This window comes from Juglans regia, chromosome 15 (genome assembly GCF_001411555.2).
Source record: "Juglans regia cultivar Chandler chromosome 15, Walnut 2.0, whole genome shotgun sequence".
Classification (NCBI taxonomy): Eukaryota; Viridiplantae; Streptophyta; class Magnoliopsida; order Fagales; family Juglandaceae; genus Juglans; species Juglans regia.
The window spans coordinates 7,021,001-7,045,791 of record NC_049915.1 but is presented as its reverse complement, the minus strand read 5'-3'; the positions used below and the strand labels follow the sequence as shown (position 1 = coordinate 7,045,791).

General features: G+C 30.8%; 2 protein-coding genes across 2 annotated transcripts; one reads left to right on the top strand and one right to left on the bottom strand.

Moving 5' to 3' along the window:
• Window positions 1-1,604: 1,604 nt before the first annotated feature.
• On the bottom strand, window positions 1,605-8,483 carry LOC108991618 (probable transcription factor KAN4). The gene is made up of 6 exons (XM_018965948.2): window positions 7,125-8,483; window positions 6,926-7,002; window positions 6,652-6,688; window positions 5,498-5,606; window positions 2,055-2,139; window positions 1,605-1,891 (listed from the first exon to the last, which is right to left on the bottom strand). The coding sequence occupies exons 1-6, from the start codon at window positions 7,708-7,710 to the stop codon at window positions 1,670-1,672; spliced, it is 1,116 nt and encodes a 371-aa protein (XP_018821493.1). The 5' UTR covers window positions 7,711-8,483; the 3' UTR covers window positions 1,605-1,669.
• An 11,366-nt stretch (window positions 8,484-19,849) lies between these two features.
• Window positions 19,850-24,327, top strand: LOC108991745 (transmembrane protein 147-like). The gene is made up of 7 exons (XM_018966133.2): window positions 19,850-20,085; window positions 20,885-20,954; window positions 21,125-21,184; window positions 22,231-22,345; window positions 22,479-22,594; window positions 22,909-23,033; window positions 23,785-24,327. Exons 1-7 carry the CDS (start codon window positions 20,009-20,011, stop codon window positions 23,906-23,908), a joined length of 687 nt encoding a protein of 228 aa, XP_018821678.1. The 5' UTR covers window positions 19,850-20,008; the 3' UTR covers window positions 23,909-24,327.
• Window positions 24,328-24,791: the final 464 nt, after the last annotated feature.

Below are 24,791 nucleotides of genomic sequence, written 5' to 3'. Positions count from 1 at the left end.
CCCGAATTTGTGTCCCGAATAAGATTTTTTTTTTTTTACTTAATGATTAAGAAAATGCTTTTTAATGATGTTGTGAATTTTTTATTTTTCTTAAAAATGTTTATGATGATTAAAAAAATATATAAAAAAGAAGGAAAATAAAATAAAAAAGTGAAATACACTATTCGGTAGACTCATTTGGGCCACTTTTTCGGTGGCTGTAGCAGAGCTCATATTCTATTATTACTTTTTCACTACAATTTATAACTCTTCTCAACAGTACTTCTCATTACTCAAAAGTAAACTCTATTGTAAAATATTGTTGAAGACTAATTAAACAATATCAATACAAAAGAAAAATCATATAAACCAACAAATTGATACATGTTAATACTAATAAGCCAATCAACATACCTTCAAAGATTTTTTGCGTGGAAGAAAGATAGATATATGAGATGAATCACGACTCCAATAACATTTATAAAGTATTAAATTTATAAATTAAACAATATATATGAATCTGAGTTTCCAGCAAATCCAACTTGGTAGCAAATAGTGTTGTTTTTCCTTCATTGAATGCAAGAGACATTTTTTCAAAGGCGCCTATTTAAATGCCGTAGATGGACCCGATTCAAATAAGGTTTAGTTGATCAACCATTTCACAAGTTGCATGCACCCATAGATATTTTATACAAGGATAATGCTAGAGTCACCACTGGATTTTTTAATATGTGTTTTTTTATATGTTTTTTTCAAGTTATTTTTTATATAGATTTTTTAATACTTTTTAATATTTTTAAAAAATAAAATAAATTAAAAATATTATTAAAAAATACTTCCTTAATCACAAAGTAAAAAAAATAAATAAAAGATATTAGTCTTCCTGTTGGAAACTTGGGAGGCCCCGACAAGAGCTCCTGCTGAGATTTTTTTATTTTTTATTTTACTTTATGATTATAGAAGTATTTTTTAATAATGTTGTAAATTTTTTTATTTTTTAAAAATATTTATAAGTGTTAAAAAAATTTATATAAAAAAAATTCATGCTAGAGTCCGCCTGTCCTTAATCACGAGGACCCTACAATGGGCCTTCCATGGACCGAGTACGGCCCATGGTCCCATGCCCGAAACCCTAGGATCATGAACTTCACGAATTTTAGATACTTTCGATAAAACCATCAAAAAGATTTTGTAATCATGATGACTATAGCCAAATGGGTGTTTTCTAAGGCATGAGACTAGGTTTATTTATAATTATTTTTATGAATATATATATTATATATATATATATATACACACTTTATTTTTATTAAAATAGATTTCATGTACGAAATATTAATTAATTAATTTATACATTTATTCATTTATTTTGTTATATTTTTCTTTGTAAATTTGAGCTTCTCTCCTATGATTTTTTTTTTTCTCAATCTAATTTAAATAAAATCGGAGTAACATCCAACTTAAAAACAAATTAAATGACACAAAATTATTTTCACAAACCCGTTTTAAATTAGTGACACTTTTGTAAAATAATTTATAGAAGTATCATCATTTTGCAAAACTACCTTCAATTTAAAACATAATTGTATAAAAAGTTGTAAAAAAGATTGTACGCAAGTAAGAAAGATGCAGAGTAGATCTCCATGATTATATATTCACGTACGACAAAAGATCAAGTACATGATGATGATCATGATGTAAATGTGCTCATGATCGTAGTGTTATGACATTTAAGATCAGGGATTAAGTTTTTTGAGTCCATTTGCCAATTTGGCCTTCCAAGGGTGAACTCCAGATTAGGCAAATTAGTATTCAATGGTGAGATATTGTTGCTAGAATGATCATCCAACCTGCAGTTCATCATCTCCTTCAAGCTGCTGTCTGCATTAATATAGTCATGTCCATCCAGTACCTATAATTAATCATTGAAATGTAACATTATTATATTAATCACATTAATGAAACTATATATATACAATAGTCTATAAAAAAAAGATTTAATTAAACATGTTAGATATATGTGGTCTTGTTTTTTATGACATGACAAACATGATCATGCTGCATATATATAGTACCTTGGCATCGTTTCCCTCGAAATCATGAAAATATGCCAAAGCATGATGACTTGATCTGCTACTACTCCCACAGCTTGTCTCCATTCTGGTCACGGATTTATATATGGAGAGAATAAACAATCATATATTAGGAACAAATACAGGAACAAAAGAGAAAACTGTGATCTGAGGCATATATATATATATATAATCACAGTGATTCAAACATAGGAAGATCAAGATTATAATTAGGTATAGTAATGAGGCCAACATGCAGTACTACTTCCAATAATGCTTGCACATGCATGCATGGATCAAGATCCCACAATTTTCTGCCCACAATTAGCACTTTCTGCCATTAGATCATGAGGGGTTAGACACAACATGATCATGTGGATCCCACAATACTTAATTCGAGGATTCACATTGTCTATAGGTAACATTAAATATTGTGCGGTCCATATGTATGTTGTATCTATATATCTTCATAGAATGAATTTATTTGCAAACTTTTGTATTTATACACTAAAAATATCGCTGATGTAGAAATTTGCCACATCAGCTTAAATATTACTTGAAAAATTATTGATTTTTTTTTAATTTACTCTTTTTTATGAATATATAACGTGTCTGATCATCACAATATGTGGTATGTTACACACCAAGCTTGTAATAACTAGGGGTGTAAATTTAAACCGAGAAACCGGAAAACCGGACCGGACCGGACCGAACCGGACCGGTTGGTCCGGTTTTGAACCGGTCCGGTCCGGAACCGGTTCCTATTTTATGAAAACCGGCCGGTTCCGGTCCGGTTCCGGTTCCGTAGTTTTTGGGACCGGACCGGACCGAACCGGACCGGTTGGAAAAAAAATATATAAAAATTAATTTATATATTATACAAAATATTTATATATATAATATATAATTATATGTTAAATTTTTATATATAATATATATAATTATATATCATATATGAAAAAATTTTATATTATAATTTATAAATAATAACATAAAATGTTAATCTTAAATATGAACATTTGTAATTTATTTGATCATATGTTATTAATATAATTATATATAAGATAATGTTGTTATAATTTATAAAATAAAAGTTTAATCTTAAAGATAAAAATTTAATTGATCATATGCTTTAAGCATAATATATATATTAAATTTTTAATAATATTTTATAATAAGAATTAACACTTTATTATATGTTTTTTACATTTAAAAAAAACCGGAAAACCGGACCGGACCGGACCGGAAACCGGTAAAACCGGAAGTACCGGTTTAGGAGGGTAATCGGAGCGTAATCGGTTTTGAAAAATACAAAACCGGTACATACCGGTTCGGTCCTAGATTTTGTCCAAAACCGGACCGGACCGGACCGGTTACACCCCTAGTAATAACATAACTCAAATGCATAAACCAATTAATCCTACTCGTCCAAGTACCTTTTTGTCTGATTGTCCATATATATATAGCAAGGATTTGGATCTCTTATGCTTCGTTTGGTAAGTAAACTTATCTCAACTCATTATTACAATTTTTTTAAATACTAATACAAAATATAATAAACAATTTCATTTTTTCGAATCCAAAAATAATAATAATATTAAAAAATAATATTCTAACAATATTTTATCATCTCAATTCAACTCAATTCAATATCCAAACACTAAAGTTTCTATTCGAGCTTTATATATATTAGAGTGGGATAGAGATAGATATATAAAATGAGTCTTGTAATATTTATGATTATCCAAACCGACTTAATTTTTGGGTAGCAAAATACTCAATAATTAAAAGTGTAAGATCTACTTTATTATATATTTATATCTTTTGAGATTGTAAATTGTTCACAGCCATGCATGATATATATGCAGCACTACATGGAGTTAAAAAAACAAATGCCCAACCATAGATGAAACTTTTAATTAATAAGCTTAATTTCAGAGCAAAAGGAATGCATGCATTGCTATTACAGTCATGGCCCTAGCTTATGAGCTACGAGTTGTGGCAGTCTAATAGCCATTAAATTAGCATTAATGGTGCTTGAACCAATACTCTTGAATTCTAGCACTCGTTGGATCAATCCTTTTAAAACCTAGAGGACGTACATGTTTTGTGTTCAGAAGAACTCACCTTATAAGGCAAAAAAAAAAAAAAAAAATAGCTCACCTTAAATCAGCCTCAACCCTACTTTGACTCTTTAAATGAATTAGTCTCATTTGATTACATAGATGAGAGATGCTATATGTAAAATAAAATAAAATAAAAAAATCTATAAATAATAATAAAATTATTTGAATTAATATTTTTATAAAATTTTGAGAAATGATAGAGAAAAAATTGAATAAAAAAATTATAAAGTTAAAAGAGGATTGGAATATAATTTTTTTAATATAATTTTTTTTTTTTTGAGATTTGAAAATTTTGAATTATTTTTTTGTATTTTATTTAGAAGTTTGAAAAAATTGTAATTAGATAATAATTAGATGAAAAAGTTAAAAATTTTAAATTAAAATATGTTTGTATTTGGAAGGTATCTAGATGCATGATTGTTGAGATGATCAGATGAGTTGGTTTGAAAGGTTTGTGAAATTAAACGAGGTTAGATTTGTTGCAATTATTTTACATGCACGAAAGAGTCATATTATTTATTATAAATTAATCATTTTAGTTCTAAGAATATTAAAATATAAATACTTATATATATATATATATTATAAGTTGATGCATGCGCTAACTTGCAATATTATCAATTGTACGTACTATAATATAGTATATTAATAAGCGCACTTATAAATAGATGTTTTCGATTATAAATTTATATTGCGTATACCCACTTTGTTGGAACAAAAAAGACCATCTCCAAGGCATTTTCATGTTAATGTTATTCATGCATGTGTATGTTGGTAGAAAAACTATTTACCAAAAACTATAAGCGCAAAAATTAATTTATAATGTTGCATGGATGCTAAAATCATTTTTATTTTTTATTTTATCAAGTAAATACTAGAGATGCAAATATAAGGTGTGCAAGTCGGGTGCAAATCCTTTAAAAAAAATATGAGATTCAATATGAAAAAAATAGATTTCTTTTGTGCATATATAATGTTAGATACAATCATAATTAGATGTGCAAGTAGTCTTGCATAATATTTTTGAAAAAAATTGGGTCTATCATTAAATTTTTTTTTTTTTTTTTTTATGTAAGTTTAGATTTATCTATTTTTTTCTAATGAAGTACTCGAGATTTGTACGAATTGTAGATATCATTTCTTCTCTTATATTAATCCTACATTTTTCAAATGATCTGCATTTTAAAAATAACCAAAGCGATCAAAAGTGTATCATGGACCATAAGTAATATGATGATGAGAAAAGGCAAGAAAAATAAAAGTTGAGATGGAAGTTGCAAAATTAAATGCAATAGTATTCATGCATGCACTAGCTCTAACCTTTGGGATTTTTGCAGTAGTGTCAGAATGTTTGCATTGTGATGATGATGAGGAGAAGGAAGGTCCAACCCTGACCTTGGGTTCAAAACAGCATGTGTCCTCTCCTGACCTGCAATTTTATTAATCATAGATAGAGCCATTGCTCTACCTTTATCAGACACCCTCCTAATAATTCACCACATGTACTAAGGCCTGTCCCTGAAGGCCTCCTGATCACCACTTTTCGAAGGCCCCACCCAAATAAAGCATTAATTATGATGACATCTTTATTTTTCTTAAAAAAAAAAAGAAAAAAAAGCTCACTTCAAAAAGTAAAATCCCCAAAACAAAAAGAAAATCTAATTAGAAGGAACAAAGAAAATCTAAAACAAAAATAATTGCATTTTGCCTAAGAAAATTGATACCAATTATAATAATATATCAGTAAATAAAAATACTTTTTTATAATATAATTATAACCAATTTGGAAAAAAAAGTTAGTAACACTTTTTTATTTTAATATCTCTTTAGCATTGGCTGGTCAAAGGAGTGATTAAGGAATGTTTGGCTAGTACAAAAATTCTTAAAATTTCTAGTAATTTTATTCTTAAATATCATTCAAAATATAAAATATTTTTTAATTTTTAATTTTTAACATTTTCATCTAATTATTAACTAATCATTATTCATACACATAAATCAATTAATACAACTTCTATAGACTTTAAACAAAATACAAAAATCAATATATACAATTTTTACAAACATCAAATAAAATATAAAAAACAATACAACTTTTATAAACTTTAAAAGAAAATTAATATTAAAAACTTATATTCAAATAATTTTAAACTTTATAATATTTTTATTTAATTTTTTTATCTCATTTTTTAAAACTCAATAAAATATTTTTACCCAAATTATAAATTTACTGTTACTCACAAAATTATAAGATATATATTCCAAATGTCCTAACATCATGTCAAACATCATTTGTTGATAATAATGCAGTATCATCAACGTCGACCTAACATACCAATAAATTTAATTTTCTGTTGGGAAACAGTGGATCAAATGATAGAGTAGTCCTGTCGCAATTGGATCAGCAATACTCTCCAACAAAGAGAATAATAGAAGGAGAAATAAAAACTGAGGGACCCTTTTTGACAAATTACCTGATCCTTTGTCAGTGCTCTTCACTGTTCTATACATCTGCATGAACACCAATGGAGAAAAAAATGAGAAAATTTTCCACATTGCAAAGATTTCCTTCTAGACTCCATCTTTTTCCTAAGCCCCTTCTCCTCCACGCGCCACTACTACTATACGTATCGATATTGTCAACACGAATATATATAGAACACGACAAATTATAAAAAGATACAAAATCTGCAGCTTCTAATTAGTTCATAGAAGCCGGAGATTATGGATTGAACACAGGAATCCCACCTGCAAATGACTCTTCACGTGTGCTAGGGTTAGATCCTTCACGTTCATCAACTCTAATACAGACTTCGGTGTTGCTCCTAGTAATAAAAGTAGGAAAACAGAAGATTGTCATCACTTTTTTTTATAAAGAAGGAAATTAAAAGGCATCAAAAGTAATAAACAATAATTAAATAGCTCGAGTTGTCGCTAAGTATGTTACTTTCATGGCCGCCAAGAAGTTCTACTGCGTGAACAAAATGGGCATGGAGGGTCGTAGTCCATCTCATTCTGGGAGCTCTGACGCTTCTTTTCACAGTACCTCCGGTCAATCTCGCGTTATTTCTCTTGAACTCCCGGCCGTAGATTTGAGGTTGATGGTTGTGTTTGTGATGACGATGATGATGATGGTTTCTTGGCAGTACTTTTGCGAGTGGGGGAGTACTCAAATGATCAGCCATTTTAAGCCCTAAGCTTAACATGGGCGCCTCAGAAAGACGAAGATTGTTATTATTGTTATAAGTAGTCCTGATCATGATCTGTTGATGATCTGGGTGGAGGAGGAAGCCATTTTCATGGCTTAAATCGCTTTCACTGCTTCCGGAGTCGGTGGTGGTTGAGCTCCTATCGCTGTAGAGTGCTGCTTTATTTCTTGCAAGTACTACTCCTAGTCCATCATCACAGCTGATGATCACGACTTCTTTTTTCGCTTCAAAATCTGAGATCAAAGGAGGGCTGATCTGTAAGGAGAGGTCAGGCAAGCTGGGTGATGGAGGTATCATTATTGTAGGTTTTGAGCAGATGAACATGAAAACTAATTAAGGTGGTGGAGATTGGAGATCTGGCTTGGGCAAAGAGCCACTACTAAAGTTCTTAAACTACTGATCAAAAGAAGAGATCAGGATCATGATCAAAGAGTTCTTCGGGGAAGTGATCGAGGAGGAGGAGGCATCAGTAGTACTAGGAATAAGTAAGAGACAAGAAACATTCAGAAAGCAAGAAATTGGTTGCATGAAACTCCAAAGCGGAAGGGTGCTGTATATGATAAGAAGTGATTATAGCATGAGTGCCTCATGATTTGATCGACTATATTAAGGGAGATTGAAGGAGCTTTTTAGTAGGATCCTTTTGGGGTTGTTGAAAGAGAAAAGTATATGGAGGGAGAGAGAGAGAGAGAGAGAGAGAGAGAGAGAGAGAGAGAGAGAGAGAGAGAGAGAGAGAGAGATGGCTAGCTAGCTAGGCATTGATTTGAAAAAAGTGATTGTGCAGGAAGTTTGAGGAAGGAAGCAAAAGTTTTTGGGATGAAGGTTGGAAGGAAAAAGTTTTATTTTTTATTTTATTTTCTTGAGAAAAAAGAAGGGTAAGAGAAGGATCATATCATCAGAGTAACAAGGTTAGTAAAAAAAGAGGAAATTGTGTGTATTTATGGGCCGGTGCAGAGGAATCAGAGACCCTTTCCACAGATAGAGAGAAAGAGAAGTGGATCCTATCTTATCATGTAGTAGGGAATGGGAAAGGAAAGGATCAGGTCATGAGCAGGCAGGCATATAATAATGGTACTGGTTTCTGCTGGTAATTATAATGGTTGGAAGTCGAGAAAACAAAAGGCTAGTTAGGGTACAATTCACTGGAATGATAATGGACTCTCTCTCTCTCTCTCTCTCTCTCTCTCTGTACTTCAATGGATCGAAACCCTTATAAATTCCCTTCTCTTTTTGTTTGGATGGGATTGTAGTTTTATTATTTCATTTCCCTTGTAAGGTCTTCTTGAATTGGAATATTCCCTTAAATTTATTTTCCATCAAGACAATTGACCGGCAGCCAAAATAATATCCCTGTTCAAAGAAAGCAGCTACCTAGCTAGCTTCAATGATATTATCGTGCTATGAAAAAATTATTTATTAAAAATTAATTATTTTTTATTAAAATGAATATATTTTTATTATAAATAATTATTTTTATCGAAAATAATCAATCATAAATATTTATTTTTTTTATAGTGACCTTATGAGGCCGATTTCGTTATTACTTTCATGTGGCATGATTAGGAATTAATTATTAATTTTAAGGACTTTTACGGTGAAGAAACTCAATGTCTTGAAGCCATATTAATTAATTAATTACTCTTAAAATTATCTTAATTTTATTGCAAAAATGTTTAATTAGTAATGCATATAATATGGTATTCGATCATCATGACTTACTCATGGGAATCTTAAGCTTAATTTGATTCATGACACATTATTATATATTTCATGCATTGTTGTGAGGTTGTGACAATAAAACTCTATCCCCAAAAAGAAACAGTACCTTCAAAACCCACCCCAACCACTTCCGGCCTTTTCCCCCCAAAAAATGTTAAACAAGCTGCTTGTAAGTATATGGATATTTTGATAAAATAATATATTTCATAACATATATTATAAAAATAATCTTTTTTTTTTTAAATATTATTATGTAAAATATATATGGTGAAAAGTAATATGTATTTATATTTTTCTTCAGTCAAACACAGCTAACTCAAGCAACCGACCGACCATTTCTAGGTAGCTCTAGGCTAGTCGGCCAGCTAAGTCTTTAAGTTTGTTTTGCAAGAACAGTTGCAGCAAATTAAGTCTGGTCGGTCGTGGTCGCTTGGGCACGCAGTGAATAATTGAGAAGATGGAGCTGTACACGTACATACGTGCGAGCTGCTCCCATCCATGAATATCAGTTAAATTGACGAAAAAGATGTAAATTTAATTATTTTTATTATATTCTTAATACCCTTTCTTATATAGGATAGATTCTCGAGTGTGGTTTAATTAAATGTTTGAATTTAGAATATCTGTTTTGATATTATGTAAAATTAAATCAATCTTGTCTTAAAAGTTTAAATTAATGAGAATAGTTAGATTTAATTATTTATATTATATTCTTAAGAATGACTATAAATCAATAATAGATCAGAAAGAGCTAGCACAAGAGCTATTTTCGAATATTTTAGATTTTCTAAATTTTCTCCCATATGATCTCTGTATATAGGCCAACTCGATCGGTCTACGGCCTCTCTTTGATCTTTACACCGTCCAAATTATTATATACCTTTCAAGTACTTAAAAAAGCAAGGGGGAGAGTTTGAATGAAAACTTGAATTTGTTAAAGATGACTTGAGTGTTCAAAATTCCACTTAGCTATCTAGTTAATGGCATGAAAATAATTTGATGCATGTGTAAGCCATTTTGCATATGATTAGAATCAATTGGAACTTGTCTAGTTTGCTTTCAAGATTAAAATTTAAAATTTTGAAAACTTCTCATCTTATCATTACAATTTTTTTAAATTCTCACATAAAATAAAATATACAATTTAACTTTTTCAAATCTCAAAATAAAATAATATTAAAAAATATATTCTAACAATATTTTATTTAATTTTTAATTTTAATCTCAACTCATCTCATCTCTAAAAACAAACGAATCTCTTATACTAGAGGAGAAAACTAAGTTGAGAGTATTTTAATTCTCTTATTAGAGGAATTAAACTAAGTTAAAAAAATATTAAGTTCTTTAATTCTCTAATTATAAATAATTAGATTTTGTTTGTATATAAAAAAACGATTATTTGTGACGAGTAATAATTTGTAACAAGAATGATTATTTGCTAAGCAAGTACTAGACAGATTTATAATTGATCTTGTAACAAATAGTCATTCTCTTCGCAAAAAATTGATTACAAATAAACGTTTTTCTTGCTGAGAATTTTAAGAGTGATCATTTTTATTTTATATATATATCATGTGCTTCTTGATTTAATCGATCAAAATATCATGGACAACGAATATATAATATATATAGTAATTTTAAACAGTTGGAATTTCATCATTAATTATCACGACTAAAAATTAAAGTGGTCTGAAATTAAACATGATTTTCGTGCGAGGAGATTAAGATCAGTGATCATACTAATTAAAATATAAGCACGTCACGTGGGGATGGTACTAGAAATTAGTACTCTAACCTCAAGCTAGCTGCTTTCAATTCAACGGCTACTACTGTTAATTTTTCTAATTTAAAACCTATTGATCATCTCCTCTGGCCTCCCCCAACATTCCCTCCCCGTGTCTTAATTATTCCTTTGGCTCTACCCCTTGTGTGAAAAAAACAATCTTTTTCTTTATAGTTCTTATTCGAATCTGAATTAAGGAGTTTAAAAACTTTCTTAATTTTTTACTTGAAACCCTAATATTTTATCCAAATTTGAGAAGATGATCTTGATATAGAGTAGTGCTATTTAAATGCATTATTTATACTTGAAGAAATTCATGGACCTAACTTAACTTATAAAATCGGTTCTTTAAAAGATGATTGTTCATTAATAAACATTCCCAAGACTTTGTCTATAGGTAATATGGAATTATTACTCAACACATTCCCTTACGTGCAGACCAGTATTTTTTTTAGTCTTTGTCACGGGATAAGTAGTGTGGGCCATCATTCGTTATGTGGCAGGCTCTAATACCATAAAAAAATTCATGGGGTTAATTCATCTCATAAAACCTGTTCTTCAAAAGATGATTGTTCATTTCTTATAAACATGCACAAAACCTTCATGTCTAAATGTAATGTGAGATTATTCCTCAACAATAGTACTACACAACATCTATATGGCATAATTTGATTTGTAAAATTTAATTTTAAAAGTTATCGATCTTACAAATCAAATTATATCATATATTTAATGTGTGTTGTAAAGACTTTCGAATAATTCGGAGTCACAACTTCAATATAGCTTAAGATCAACCCACGATATTGAAGTTAAGACCATATTCTCCGGCGTCAAAAGGGTTCTCATCACGTGAGTTATGGATTAATTGGGCATGCATGCATGACCTTGTCTGGGTGATAAGCTATTCTTTGTTCTCTTCCTTTGTTCTTATTTTCTTAGATCCCCCCGCTTAATATGCTGCATATGCATCCATTCTCTGCTTAATTTACTTATATATATATAAAGCTCGAAGCCCCACGAATTGGAGCTAGTTTGTTTATTATTTATGCCCTTATATTTATGCCCGATTACAAAGAAACAACAAGATGGCTAGCTAGCTAGAATATGTTAAACCCTTTTGTTAATACTTTCCGATGCTGCGGTCAGCGCCTGATGCGCTCTAGATTCTCCGGGAAATGAAAAAAAACATATGCATCTCTCTCTCTCTCTCTCTCTCTCTCTCTCTCTCCTCTTTGTGATGTTTTGGTTACAGGGTCATGGGTATTATCCGGTCAACATGTCTCTGTATGGATCACTCGCAAAGTTGTCAAATGCTTGGGCTATATTCCACATTCCATGTGTTTGTCTTAACATAGGACCATGCACTTGATCACTTCCTTTGATCTATCTTTCCTGTTTTCGATATATTATTAATCTTAAATATTTCTTTCTCTTTGTTTCTTTTCTGACAAAAGGACCTCGTTAGGTTTGTCCTTGAAGCCCTATTCTTACGTACTTATTTCCCTAGGGCATCTTAATCTTTAATTACCAGTTTGATCACCATGATCTGTCCTTTTAATTAGTTAAATGCTATCGCCTAGCTGCATGATCTATTTTAGCTGCATGCACTAATTAGAATTCGTTCCCTGCATGCATGCAGTACCTTAATTAGTGCAGCTCGACTATGAAAAAACATGTATAATATTGTATCTTGCAAATATAGAGAATATAGATACACTAATTTAATTATATATATTTTATGAACAGTACACGAACAATAAAAAAAATTAATTGCGATCTACATACTATCCATGCACTGTTGATCATTCAAATACCTGAGTTTCTATAAATATATAAATGCATTCACCACAAAGAAATTTTATAAAAATAAACTCCCAAATTGATGTTTTTGATGTGGTACATTAGATTATAAAATTATTTTTACTGTAAAGTAGATGTAATATAGTACACGATTAAATCAGGTGAATCAATTTATAAATTTATTTTTATGAAATATATTTGTAGTTGCAAGACTTCTGGTATAAATGAAACACCTATATTCTACCTATTTTTGTGTTTGAGGGTATTATGATTTGGGGAAAGGGGCAAAAAGCATGGATTAAAAAAAAAATGTCATTTGTGACAAATTATTTATAACGATAACGATTACTTGTGATAAAACAGACTCATTTTGATAAGAAATAATCATTTTTATTAAAAATAACTAGTCAAAATTAACAATTTTCTTGTAGCGTATATATAAAATATAATTTGTTAGTTTGACATTTAGAACTAATTAATTAGTCCGGCCTAGTGTGTATATACATATAACTATTAATTTATTATTATCATTTAAGCAAGTAGTGTTTTTATTTATTTGATTTGATTTGATTTTTTTAATTATTAATTCAAATTAGAATATAAAGCTTCTTTCATGCATGCATGCATGGTTATTCGTGAGATTAGGTTATAACAGCCAAACAAATATTGTGTCGCCTTGAAATTCGAGTCTCACCTTCTCCACCTCCATGCAGTGCAGTTGTAGTACTCAAGAAGATGACAAAAACTAAAGGAAAAGGAATCACCGGAATCAACGCCGTTTAGATGGATGTGCAGCACCGGAAGTCGGAACATCTGTACAATATTGCAGCTAGCATATATGCACGTACGTACACTCGATCTAGCTAGCCACTTCCACGCAAAATTTCGTCTAGTCTTGTGTAGTATATATATGACCCTAGCTTTTTTCTTTTTTTTTTTTTCCTTTTTTTTTTAATTTTTATCTTTCCAAGGTGATAAATAATGTCATGAGATTCGAGAAAAATGGACGTACGTGAACCCAGGCTGACACATTGTATTATATTTATTGTAATCAATTTGCTAACAATCGTGGTGAAAATAATGGGTTTATATTAGATATATGTAAGTTAATTAGGATGACTTGAAAATTTTGTGTAGTTACTTTAAAACAAAAAACAAAAAAAAAAATCTAGATTTACACATTGTAAGGCCTCATTTAAATAGTGAAATGAGATGAGAAGATTTTAGAAGAAAATTAAAAGTTGAATAAAATATTGTTAGAATATTATTTTTTAATATTATTATTGTTTTGAGATTTGAAAAAGTTGAATTATTTATTATATTTTGTGTGAAAATTTAAAAAAGTTATAATGATAAAATGAGATAAAATAATACTTTTTGTATCCAAACCGAGCCTAAAATGATTTGTACGTTCTTAGTATATGTAAATTCTATGAATTCTTTAAAAAATAGGGAAATTTATAATTTACATGAAAAGTATATTTTTTAATAGTGAGTTTCATTATTTTTCAAGACGAGTGCATGCGCAGAGTTTAAACATATATATATATATATATATATATATTAAAACAATATTTAACATTACTCTTATTTATTTTGACTCATTGATAAGGAAGTAGAGAGATGTGGAGGGAGTTTACACAACTACGGTTAAATTTTAAAAACATGTGATTGAAGTTAGATCACCTAAGTAAAGTAAGTACGCGTACCCTAGCTAGCTGATGATCACATTCATAAAAAACAAAGAAAGTAAACCCTAGCTCATCGATCACATAATCTTTTCTAATTGAGAAACATATATGATCTCAAACCTCGTATTTTTCAAGATTCAGTGTTTCTCTACTGTCGGTATGTATATATACACACACACGTACACATATTTATACATATATGCAGCTAATTAACCATCATTAATGTTTGCTTTCGTCAATTGATACGCATGCAGTACGCAACTTATAGCTAGCTTGAAAATTGATCAAAGATATCACTTCAAATTATTATTGTATGACTAATGATCTCGTGCTCACTTTATCATGTATAGTACATATAATATACGTGACATGTATTATATATATATATATATGTTTGTGTGTAAAATGTCGTGCAACATTTTATTAATGCACATAGATCAATAGACACACAAATTTCTTATATAGGTATTGACTTTAATTTTTGTGTTTCGTAGCTGCTAAGCAAGAAATTTCACATTTTTCTCCTTGCATTAATCAACAATATACTACTACTTTTAACGGCGCCCTTATCGTAATCATGGCATGATATTTCCGTTGCATGCTGCATCCTATATATATAAATATATATATATATATATATTTATATATATTCTCTCCAAATTTGATAAGTTTAGATCAGCAAGCTTCGCTAGTCTTCAGAGGAATGATATTGATAGAAAAATAGTTTCTTTAAGTACTCATCATGACCACTCCCAAAAACAGTAAAAGGTATCTATTTTCCGAATGAGTTAAGTCGTGGGACATCAGTCATCACTGAGTTGGAGAGACGATGAATCTTCCCTTATATTTGAGGGAAAAAAATCTAGTCATTTTTTTTTTCATCATCTTCTCATCGATCATTACATGATGTGGTATTAAATGATAAATTTATAAATAAAATATAATAAATAGTCTCTAATTATTTAATGTCACATTATAAAATGATGAGATGATGATGAGAATTAGAATCATGAATAGAATTACTCTTGATGATCATGACATCGGTCGAAGGTTTGATATTTTTTAGGAAGGTTGAAAGCAGCGACCATTTTGGCACTATCATTTTCCAAATGCCTTTCTTCATTTCACACGAGCTTTACTGGATAATGTGAATGCAAGAGAATGTGAAGGGATTTCTGCAGGTCATGGGTTTCTTTTCTCTTCTATGTTTTTGTATTTTTTTTTTTTTTTGGTGAGCTACAGTAGTAAATAGGTAATGTAAATGCAAGAGAAACGGGAATGGAAATTACAAACAATTACGGGACAAATGATGTTTTGAACCATTACTTTTATTTGATATTTTTAATCGTAGATTTTATTTTATGTTTTGAATTACCATAAATTTTATTTGATGTTTTAAGAGTCATTTATGTTTCCCATTTTTGGAAAAAGCAAAGAAAATGAAAAAAAAAATGATTTTACAAAGAAATTTGAGTTGAAGTGAATAAAATTGTTAAGGAAATATTATGTTTTATAGTAAAAAAATATAACCGTTTAAGAAATATAGCCGTTAAAAAAATATATCCGTTTTGGAAGAATATGACCGTTGGAAAAAATATGACCATTGGAAAAATAAGACCGTTAAAAAATTATATCCATTGGAATATTATGAATATTAGAAAATTAATGTGCGTTTTTTTATTAAAAAATAAATATTTCAATTACCATTAGAATTAAAATAAAATAAAAAATTAGATATAAATATTTAAATAGAATAGTAATAGATTTAGAAATTTTGTTATTTAGTATTATAACTAGTCAAATTTTGGCTAAAGAATGACTAGCCCACTACTAATGCTTAAGTGAGAGTAAAATTGATTCGTTTGCATTTAAAACTCACATCAACTCATCTCATATCATTATTACAATTTTCTCAAATTCTCACACAAAATATAATAAACAATTCAACTTTTTTAAATCTCAAAACAATTTTTTCAAATTCTCACACAAAATATAATAAATAATTTAATTTTTATTCTACTATTCACAACCCATCTCAACTCATCTCTAAATCTAAACCACTTAATATTTGGCATAAATCTCAAATATATCACAAGTCTAACAATTCTTTTGTAAAATAATGAGTCACATGAAAAAAGAATAAATTTTTTTTTATACTTTTTCAAAATCAGGTAAAAATAATACGAGATTTATCTATTTAAGATTAAAAAGGGAAAGCGCGGCTAAGCTTAAAGCTGACATAATGAAACCAAAAAATATACAAAAGAGATTGTCGACATCCAAACAAAAGTACTTGAGCACAAATTTTTATAAAAAGTAAGTTGTACACTAACTTATTGGCAATGTCAGTACTTTTGGCTCTGTAAAAAAAAGTTAAATTCAAACTATATAATATAACTAATTGACATATAATTATCAAATAATTGGCAACATTTGGTCAGTTGGGTTGGGATGACCGTTGATCACAGCTCATCTTGTTTTTTGAGAAGTACTGAACCTGAAAGCAAAGGGGAATCAGAATATCAAGGGATGAGAACTCATACACAAAGGCTGGAAATTAAAGGCCTAATAATGTTAATAAAAAGCCTGAGAAACTGTGATGATCTTCAGTATGACAAAGAACATATTGGTTTACATTTTTAGGCAGAGTACGGAATATGATTCAAAAAATAAAAAAATCATATTGTTTACATTACAATAAAACTGTTTATTTATGACTAATTATTTCTAACAAAATAATTATTTTTAGTTAAAATAAATCAATTTTCGTCACAAATAAGCCTTTTCGTTGTATCATATCAGATATCGTGCGTCTAATTTTGACATTACACTTTAGATAAATATAAACTTTTAAAATAGAATAATTCGCCTTATCAGTTACTATTTATTACTTTATAGTCCATATCCTATTAAAAAATAAAAAATTATCAGTTATAAAATGTGAAAATAAATAATAATTAATGTATAATAAAATACTTTAAATTAAGTTTTTTTTTTTCTCAAATATAGATCAAAGTTGGACCACTGAGGCAGATGATCATTATTTTCGTGGAACCAGTTGTTGAGAATTTCAAAGTGGCCACTGAAATCAGCTAACCGTACAATCACTTCCTTTTTTGGTTTTCAGAGCTTATCTAGTGATCAGAGCATTGACAGTGAATTAAGGATATATATAGAAAAAGTAAAAAACTTTATCTCCTAACTAGCTGGGTAAATGATGATATTATCATGATACTTACCACTAAAATTTGTAGCTTTTCTAAGATTTTATTAAAATTTAAAATTATAAATATAAAAGGAGAAAGTGAAAAATCTCAACAAAATGTCTCATATAACTATGAACAACTCATATGATTACAATCTTTTTAAAAAAAATGATATAGACTCAAAATATTGATCTAGGCTATAATGGTCCCGACATAGATGGTAAAAATTATAACCATAACTTTTAGGGTTGGCTCAAGTGATAAAAAGTCTTATTGGTATGTTCTCTCCAAGATTAAGGTTCGAATGCTCTTGAGTGTAAATAATTTTTAAAATGCATCAAATTGAAAAATTTTCTCTTTGAATTACTTGAGGTGCAGTACTTGTGAAAAACTCATTGCCGACAAAGTATTTTGTTTTCTTTCATGAATTCACCGACTTGAACAGTGCAATAAACAGTAAAAAAACTTGTCTGTTTTATACGAAACGCACGAATCCCGCCTCATGTTTTTATAATTGATCTTTAATTTTTTTCTTATTCATGTTTCACGTTTTCTATAATTTTCCCATGCATGCAATTTTCCTAAATTACCAAAGATGACATTGTCATGATCTTCTAATAGTAGTACCCATCCCCATAGCTTTCGCTCTCAACTTTTTTTCCTTTTTTTTTTCTCTTTTTCAGTTTGTAATCTTTTTCTTTTTCTCTTTTTTCTTCTCCTTTTTCTGCAGAGAAGTGTGTTCAAATAAATATACTCGTCAAACTGTCTCTCTATTATTTTTCCATGGTTGTCGCATGGACCACAAGATGGGTACGTACAATTATTATTTCTTTGCCATTAATGTTGTCTCTCCAATATTGTATTAATTTCTTCTCTCTTCTCTGACATTTTCAAACGGTGATATAAAGAACACTTGCATTCTACTTTCAACCTTTCAAGTTGTCAGTCTCATCAGCAATAAATATGCAAGAAAACCTAAATCCTTTAAATGTCCACATCCATCAAAATTATTCCCCATTTTCTGTTCATATGTAAGGAAGGAATTAGGAATTATAAGCTGCATGCATGCTTCCATGACGTATCATGTGGTTTGAACTTTCATTCTAAATTGAGTACTAGAAATTAACCTAATTAATTCATGTTTTAATTAATTATTTTATGATGTTTGTTCTAGTACTTCTAACGTACGTATGAAAAGAACAAAAAATGCTGTTTATGTATTGTTCGATTAATAATTATGAAAACGACATAATGAGTAGCAAATTAAGGGAAATTTTAAAAAAAAAATGTTATTTATACTTATAATTTTACTTGCATAACGATACGTGATGATGTGTCAACTACTGAAAAATTGTGAAATTTTAAAATTTAAATTAAAAAAGAAAATACTGATAAAATGGGATTGTCACTTAGTACATATAATATTATGGGCAAAGTTGTATGTATATATAGCACTAATCATTAAAAAAAACAAAAAAAATGGAAGTCATTTGTCTTTGGCTTGGATGCATGCTTTTATGATAAGGTGGTCATGAGTACTGCAATTCTAGGAGTTTCAATTCGGTGGATTAATTCAGAAAATACAATAGAAGCTTACAAATTGGAAAGTGGAAGACAGTACAGATGATGATGGTTGTATCATATTCTTACCAAAGAAACAATGTTGTTAGGTCAACAACCTTAATATGACTGATAAAGAATGGTATAGATAAAGATGGAGAGATTGGGAAATCAGGCAGTTTGGATGTTGATTGCTGGCTAGTTTTAGTGCCAAACAAGCTGTACTCCATATGTCGCAGCATATATAGATATAAATAGGACTAAGAGAAATGTTTCGTCTATAAAGAATTAATTTTACCAAAGGTAAAACTTATAATTTAATGTGATTTGATGCGATACGTTAAATTGTAAATTTCTTTTTACTGTAAAACGTATCGTATTAAATCACGTCAGTTTATAAATTTATTATTATAAAATGTTTTTGTGGATCTAGTAATTCTCTGTAAATAAAGAAAATGTTTGGGATTACTATTATAAATTTTTTTTTTTTTTTGCCAATCATGTTTGGGATTTGAAGGCAGATAAAGAAAATGTATACTCCCAGTGAGATTTGGTGAATTTGAGTTTTATCTGACCATTATCAAATGAGATTTTTAATTGGGCCCTCTTGTATTGGGCTAATCCTTCTTGTCTTTTTATATTCCAAACCAAAACTAAGCCCCAAGCCTCTTTAACAAAGCCTAGACAGGCAAAACAGCTGGTTCAGTTTATTGGGTCTTACCAGATCAAGTGGACTTTCAAGCCCATCTGCTCTCTCTCTCTCTCTCTCCTTCTCCTTCCTTCCTTTGTGCTCGGGTTGCTTTACCCTTCTTCGTGTAGCTCTGGACTTGCTGAGAGAGTGAGCGAGAGAGAAGAGAGAAAGAATGACTGTTTTTCATTTCTTCAATTGTGCAATCCTCACATTCGGCCCCCACGCGGTTTACTACTCTGCCACTCCCTTGTGAGTTTCGCTTCTTCTTTTCTTCTGTTTTTCTTCATGTTTTGCTAGAATATATATATATATCTGTAATTTTCCCCCTTGCTCTCATGATTTCCCATTTGTTACATTTCCGAGGCTCAAATCTATGTTCATTGATTTCGGATTGCTATCTTGTAACGGAAACCCTAACTTATTAGACACTCGATCTGTTTATGCACCGTTGGTGTTTCCCTGTGTATGAAGAACACTTTTTTAGAAATCTCCTATGTAATCTATTAATAAGAACACTATAATTTGGATGTGCACTATGACTTAAAAATCAGTTCTCATCACCAGCACTGTGCTTGATTTTATAAAATCTCCTTTGAAATAGATACTTGGGCATTGCCTAGTTCATTCTATTCAATAAAGATACTTATTTACTTATCAAAAAAAAAAAAATCTCCTTTGAAATAGAGCACTGTAAACAGGACTGTGTTTGATTTTACATGATGGACCCTTGTAATTTTTATTATAAAGAAAAAATCTATTTGCAAGCCTTTTTTAGATACACCCAACACACTACTGAAGTGGATCCCCCAATGATAAAAAATTTTGTGAACTTTTTTATAATTATAATAGGTCTCACCACAAGTGGTGTGTTGACACGCCAGGCTTGCAGACACAAGCGAATTAATAAGTGAATTATCAATATGAAGGTTGTTGCTGAAACTTTTATATGTTGGAACAATTTATTGGACATAGAGGGATCTTTGTTATGTGATTTGTCTGCTATATCAATGTATAAATTGGTTTTGCAATAACTAGTGTACATGTGCAGATCTGAATACGATACACTAGGTACCTCTGTTAAAACAGCTCTTGTCTATCTCGGAACAGCTTTAGTAAAGGTTTGTCTACATTGCTATAAACACAACTCTGAATTGGATAACACCTCTTCAAGTTGCATCCCTGGTTCTACCATATTTTGTTTTTCTTTCCTGGGATTTTTCCCTCTAATTATCTGTCTTCTGCTTATGCCTTTACCCACCTTTTCTTTTGGCCGTAAATATGTTGGCAGCTTGTTTGCCTGGCAACCTTCCTAAAGGTATCGGAGAATGATAGCTTTGATCCATATCAGGTACTTTTGTCTTTTGGCTTATGAATTGCTTGCATTAGTGTACGTAGCATGACTTGAAGAAAAGGCTTACAGATTTCTCTAATTGGTGTCGAGTTCCAATATGTCAACACCACAACTTCTATTCTTAAAGGAAGACACTTACCATTTTGATCCAATCTTTTTCCACCTCCATATGTGTGTTTCTAGCTACTATTCTTTGTACTCCGTCATCCATGCTACTACGGAGAAATCTTCTGTTTAGTCAAGAATACTGCAATTTTGGTATTGGTACTAAAAGCAGCTCTAAGAATGTAGAGAAGTTGTAACAGTCTAGGTTACATAGATAGAAAGGATACAATTTTCTTTTTGTGAGTGCTTGGGGGAGGGATGTAAACCCCATAATATTACAAATTCTGAAATATATAATTTTGAATGTTAAAATACATCTCAAAGGCACACTGCACTGCTCATGTCGCCCACTGATTGAAGAAAAATTAAAATCTTGGTGGATCTCTTGGGTTTTCTCTGTTATTTTTGGCTTTACATGGATTAAATAATCTCATACCTATCTTAGCTTCTGGTGTAGGTGTGTGGGGGAAGAACAAGCTGGAATTGCTCAAATTCAAGTTGACTAGTGTCTAAATTATCTAAACCAAACATCTGAAGCATATATTTAGAGGATACCTAGTTTTGAAAGATATACTTGTCTATGGTGTTTGAGGATCTAGATCAAACAATGAAACATGCTAATATTGAAGATGGAAAGCATATAGAATGGTAATATTATATACTCACTGCTTGTTAGGTATTCTGTTTTGGGTATTCTTAAGCTGAATTTGGCAAACCTCTTATAATTTCTTAAACCATGTCAAGTGATTACAAGTGCTGGCTTTAGATGCCTTTCTATCAGATTATTGCACAATTTATAGCTCTTAATTGCTCTTTGGACAACTGAGAGTAAAATAAAGCTCCAGCATAATGTTTTGATATTTAAATCAAATGCAGTAATTTGTTTTCATATTGAATTTGTGTCGCTAACCTTAATAAATACTACCTTTCATCTTCAGGAACTATTGAAAGCTCTCATTGGTTTTATAGATGTTGCTGGCCTTTACTTTGCCTTGACTCAGTTGACTCACAGGAACATTTCTCAGAATCATAAATTTCAAGCTGTTGGACTTGGTGAGTAAGACATTAAAATAATATGTTTGAAAAACCAGTGGTCTGGATCAACTTTCAAGCACTTGTCATATTTATAATTTCTTTTATGTAACCACATATGTGAGGGTTATGATGCCTCTTCTCCTGTTGCTAGGGTGGGCTTTTGCTGATTCTGTTCTGCATAGATTGGCACCACTTTGGGTGGGCGCTCGAGGACTGGAATTTACATGGGATTACGTTTTGCAGGGCATTGAAGCAAATGCAAATCTGGTATATCTATTTCTTGTTGTCTATCTTCTTCCTTTTTTTTTCTTTTTTTGTTGTTGTTGTGGCTGCAGCTTTGGATAATGTCCTTAGTTCCAAGTGGTTTTGGACAAATAATGCCCATTTTGACAGTCAGAAGATTCACGTAATGAATGTTTATCAGATTTCAAAGGATTATCCATAGGCCATTCCGTTGATGTGGAAACTTGGCTTTTATAAATTTTTTAATTTTTAATATGCATGTTAAGTTAATTTTTCTGTGAAAATTCATTATTGTTTCTGTCTTTTATCGATATTTTGCTTCCTTTTTCTGAATTCAGGTGTTGAGTATATCCCTAGCTGCATTGGGTTCCTTGATGTGGCTCCGGAAAAATAAACCCAGGACTCTGATTCCCATAATATACATATGTGCAGGGATAGTGGCAACCATGCCATCTATTACAAGGTCTGCTTCCCAAATTTCCTAGTGCTGCCTTATGTAGAAGTTGGTTTATATTTTTCCCAACTATAAAGGAAATTTGGATAAATAACCCGTGATTTACTTGATTTTGATTTTAAGACCTCAGTTTTTTTTTTTATTATTATTTAAAAAACTGAGCCATGATCCTCTTTTATTGAAGACTTTGTTATTCGTTCCATCAACGTTTCAAATGGAAAATGCTGTCATTCTATCCATACTCTAGTTTATCTCCTATCTCTTCTCCATACTTTTCTCTCTCAATCTCCATGGACACGGGGACCAACCTCCATGACCATGCCAAAGAGGGTCCCTCAATGGCCATGGAGTTTGACAGAGGGAATAGAAGGTAGAGAGGGAGGAGAGATGGAGACGGGGTAGAAAGAGGAGAGAGAAACTGAGGTTATAATTGTAGAGAAAAAAACTGTTTAAAACATTAGCAGAGACAGTAACAATCTTGGTCTGTATAGGACCAAAGTTCATAGAGTCAAAAGGTTGAAAATGGGATTTTAAAAGCAAAATGAGGCAAAGCGCATGGGGTGTTTGTCTTAATATTCCCAACTACAACAGAACCATTACTACTTCACGTCGGAATTTTGTTAGCCTTGATTGTAATAAAACACTTGAAACTTTTAATAATCATAGATTTTAATTACTGATCAGTATGATGGCTCCGTTGCAAAACTCACTGTTTTCAAGTCATTCATTCATTCTATTATATTTTTCTCCTCTTTTGCAGCTATCTGAGGCGAGGATTGGGCTGGCACTTACCAAAGGTGGTCGGCTTTGAATTGTTCACCTCACTGGTAATGGCTTTTATTAGTTGTCAGCTCTTTGCTGCGTGTCAGAGACCCTCTATATAAGACAGACGGCTATCATTTCTGCCGATTTCGTAACGCAGAGAGGTCTTCAAGACAGCATAATTTTCTCCATGGGACCAAAATCTCAAATTATTTGTTCCCCACAAGGTGGTTTTGCTGTTTTATTTGAATTTCCATTGTCTTTTAGTGTGGTTTGTGGAAATTTGTCGATAGATTAGTCTGTTTAGACACATCATTTTTTTGGATACAGATAAAATCTGTTTGGATAGAACCCATCAAGATTTTGAACGGAGATTGATGTGTTCACTTAGTAGACTTTTATCTCGTGTATTTCACGACTGCTGCAATCGAATTGCAATGTTTAACTTCAATTTGCATTTTGTTGAACAAACCCAACTAGGATTGTAATCGAGTTTTGATTATGCCCAGATTAACTTCAGACTCTACTCAACTTTTTAGCTGCTCGCGTTTGACTCAATTAGGACATTTTTATGTTGAGCTTGACTTGAGACTCATCTTTGTACGACTCAACTTAGATTTGAGATTCGAACTTTCTGTGCATGTGTATGTCGCCTTTTGATAAACTATATACATATATAACTTGTTTTTATATATTAAAATGTGTATATATAATAATATATGCGGATGAGTTAACGAGTCGACGGTTGTAGGGTTGCGTGGTGGGCGCATGTCGACAGGTGGTCATCGGAGAGCAGTAGATCTGACCCAAACCGAACAGGTGGAGGAGAGAAGTAAAAAAAAAAAAACACTATCATAAAAGCATATACACTAGTCTCTATCATTTAATAATCAAATATTGTTTGTGAATTGTCTATTTAATAATCGAATGTAACGGAGTTTGACCTTTTATCATATACACACCTAGACCTAACCACTCAGAGACACCTTGAAGGGTGCGCTGGTA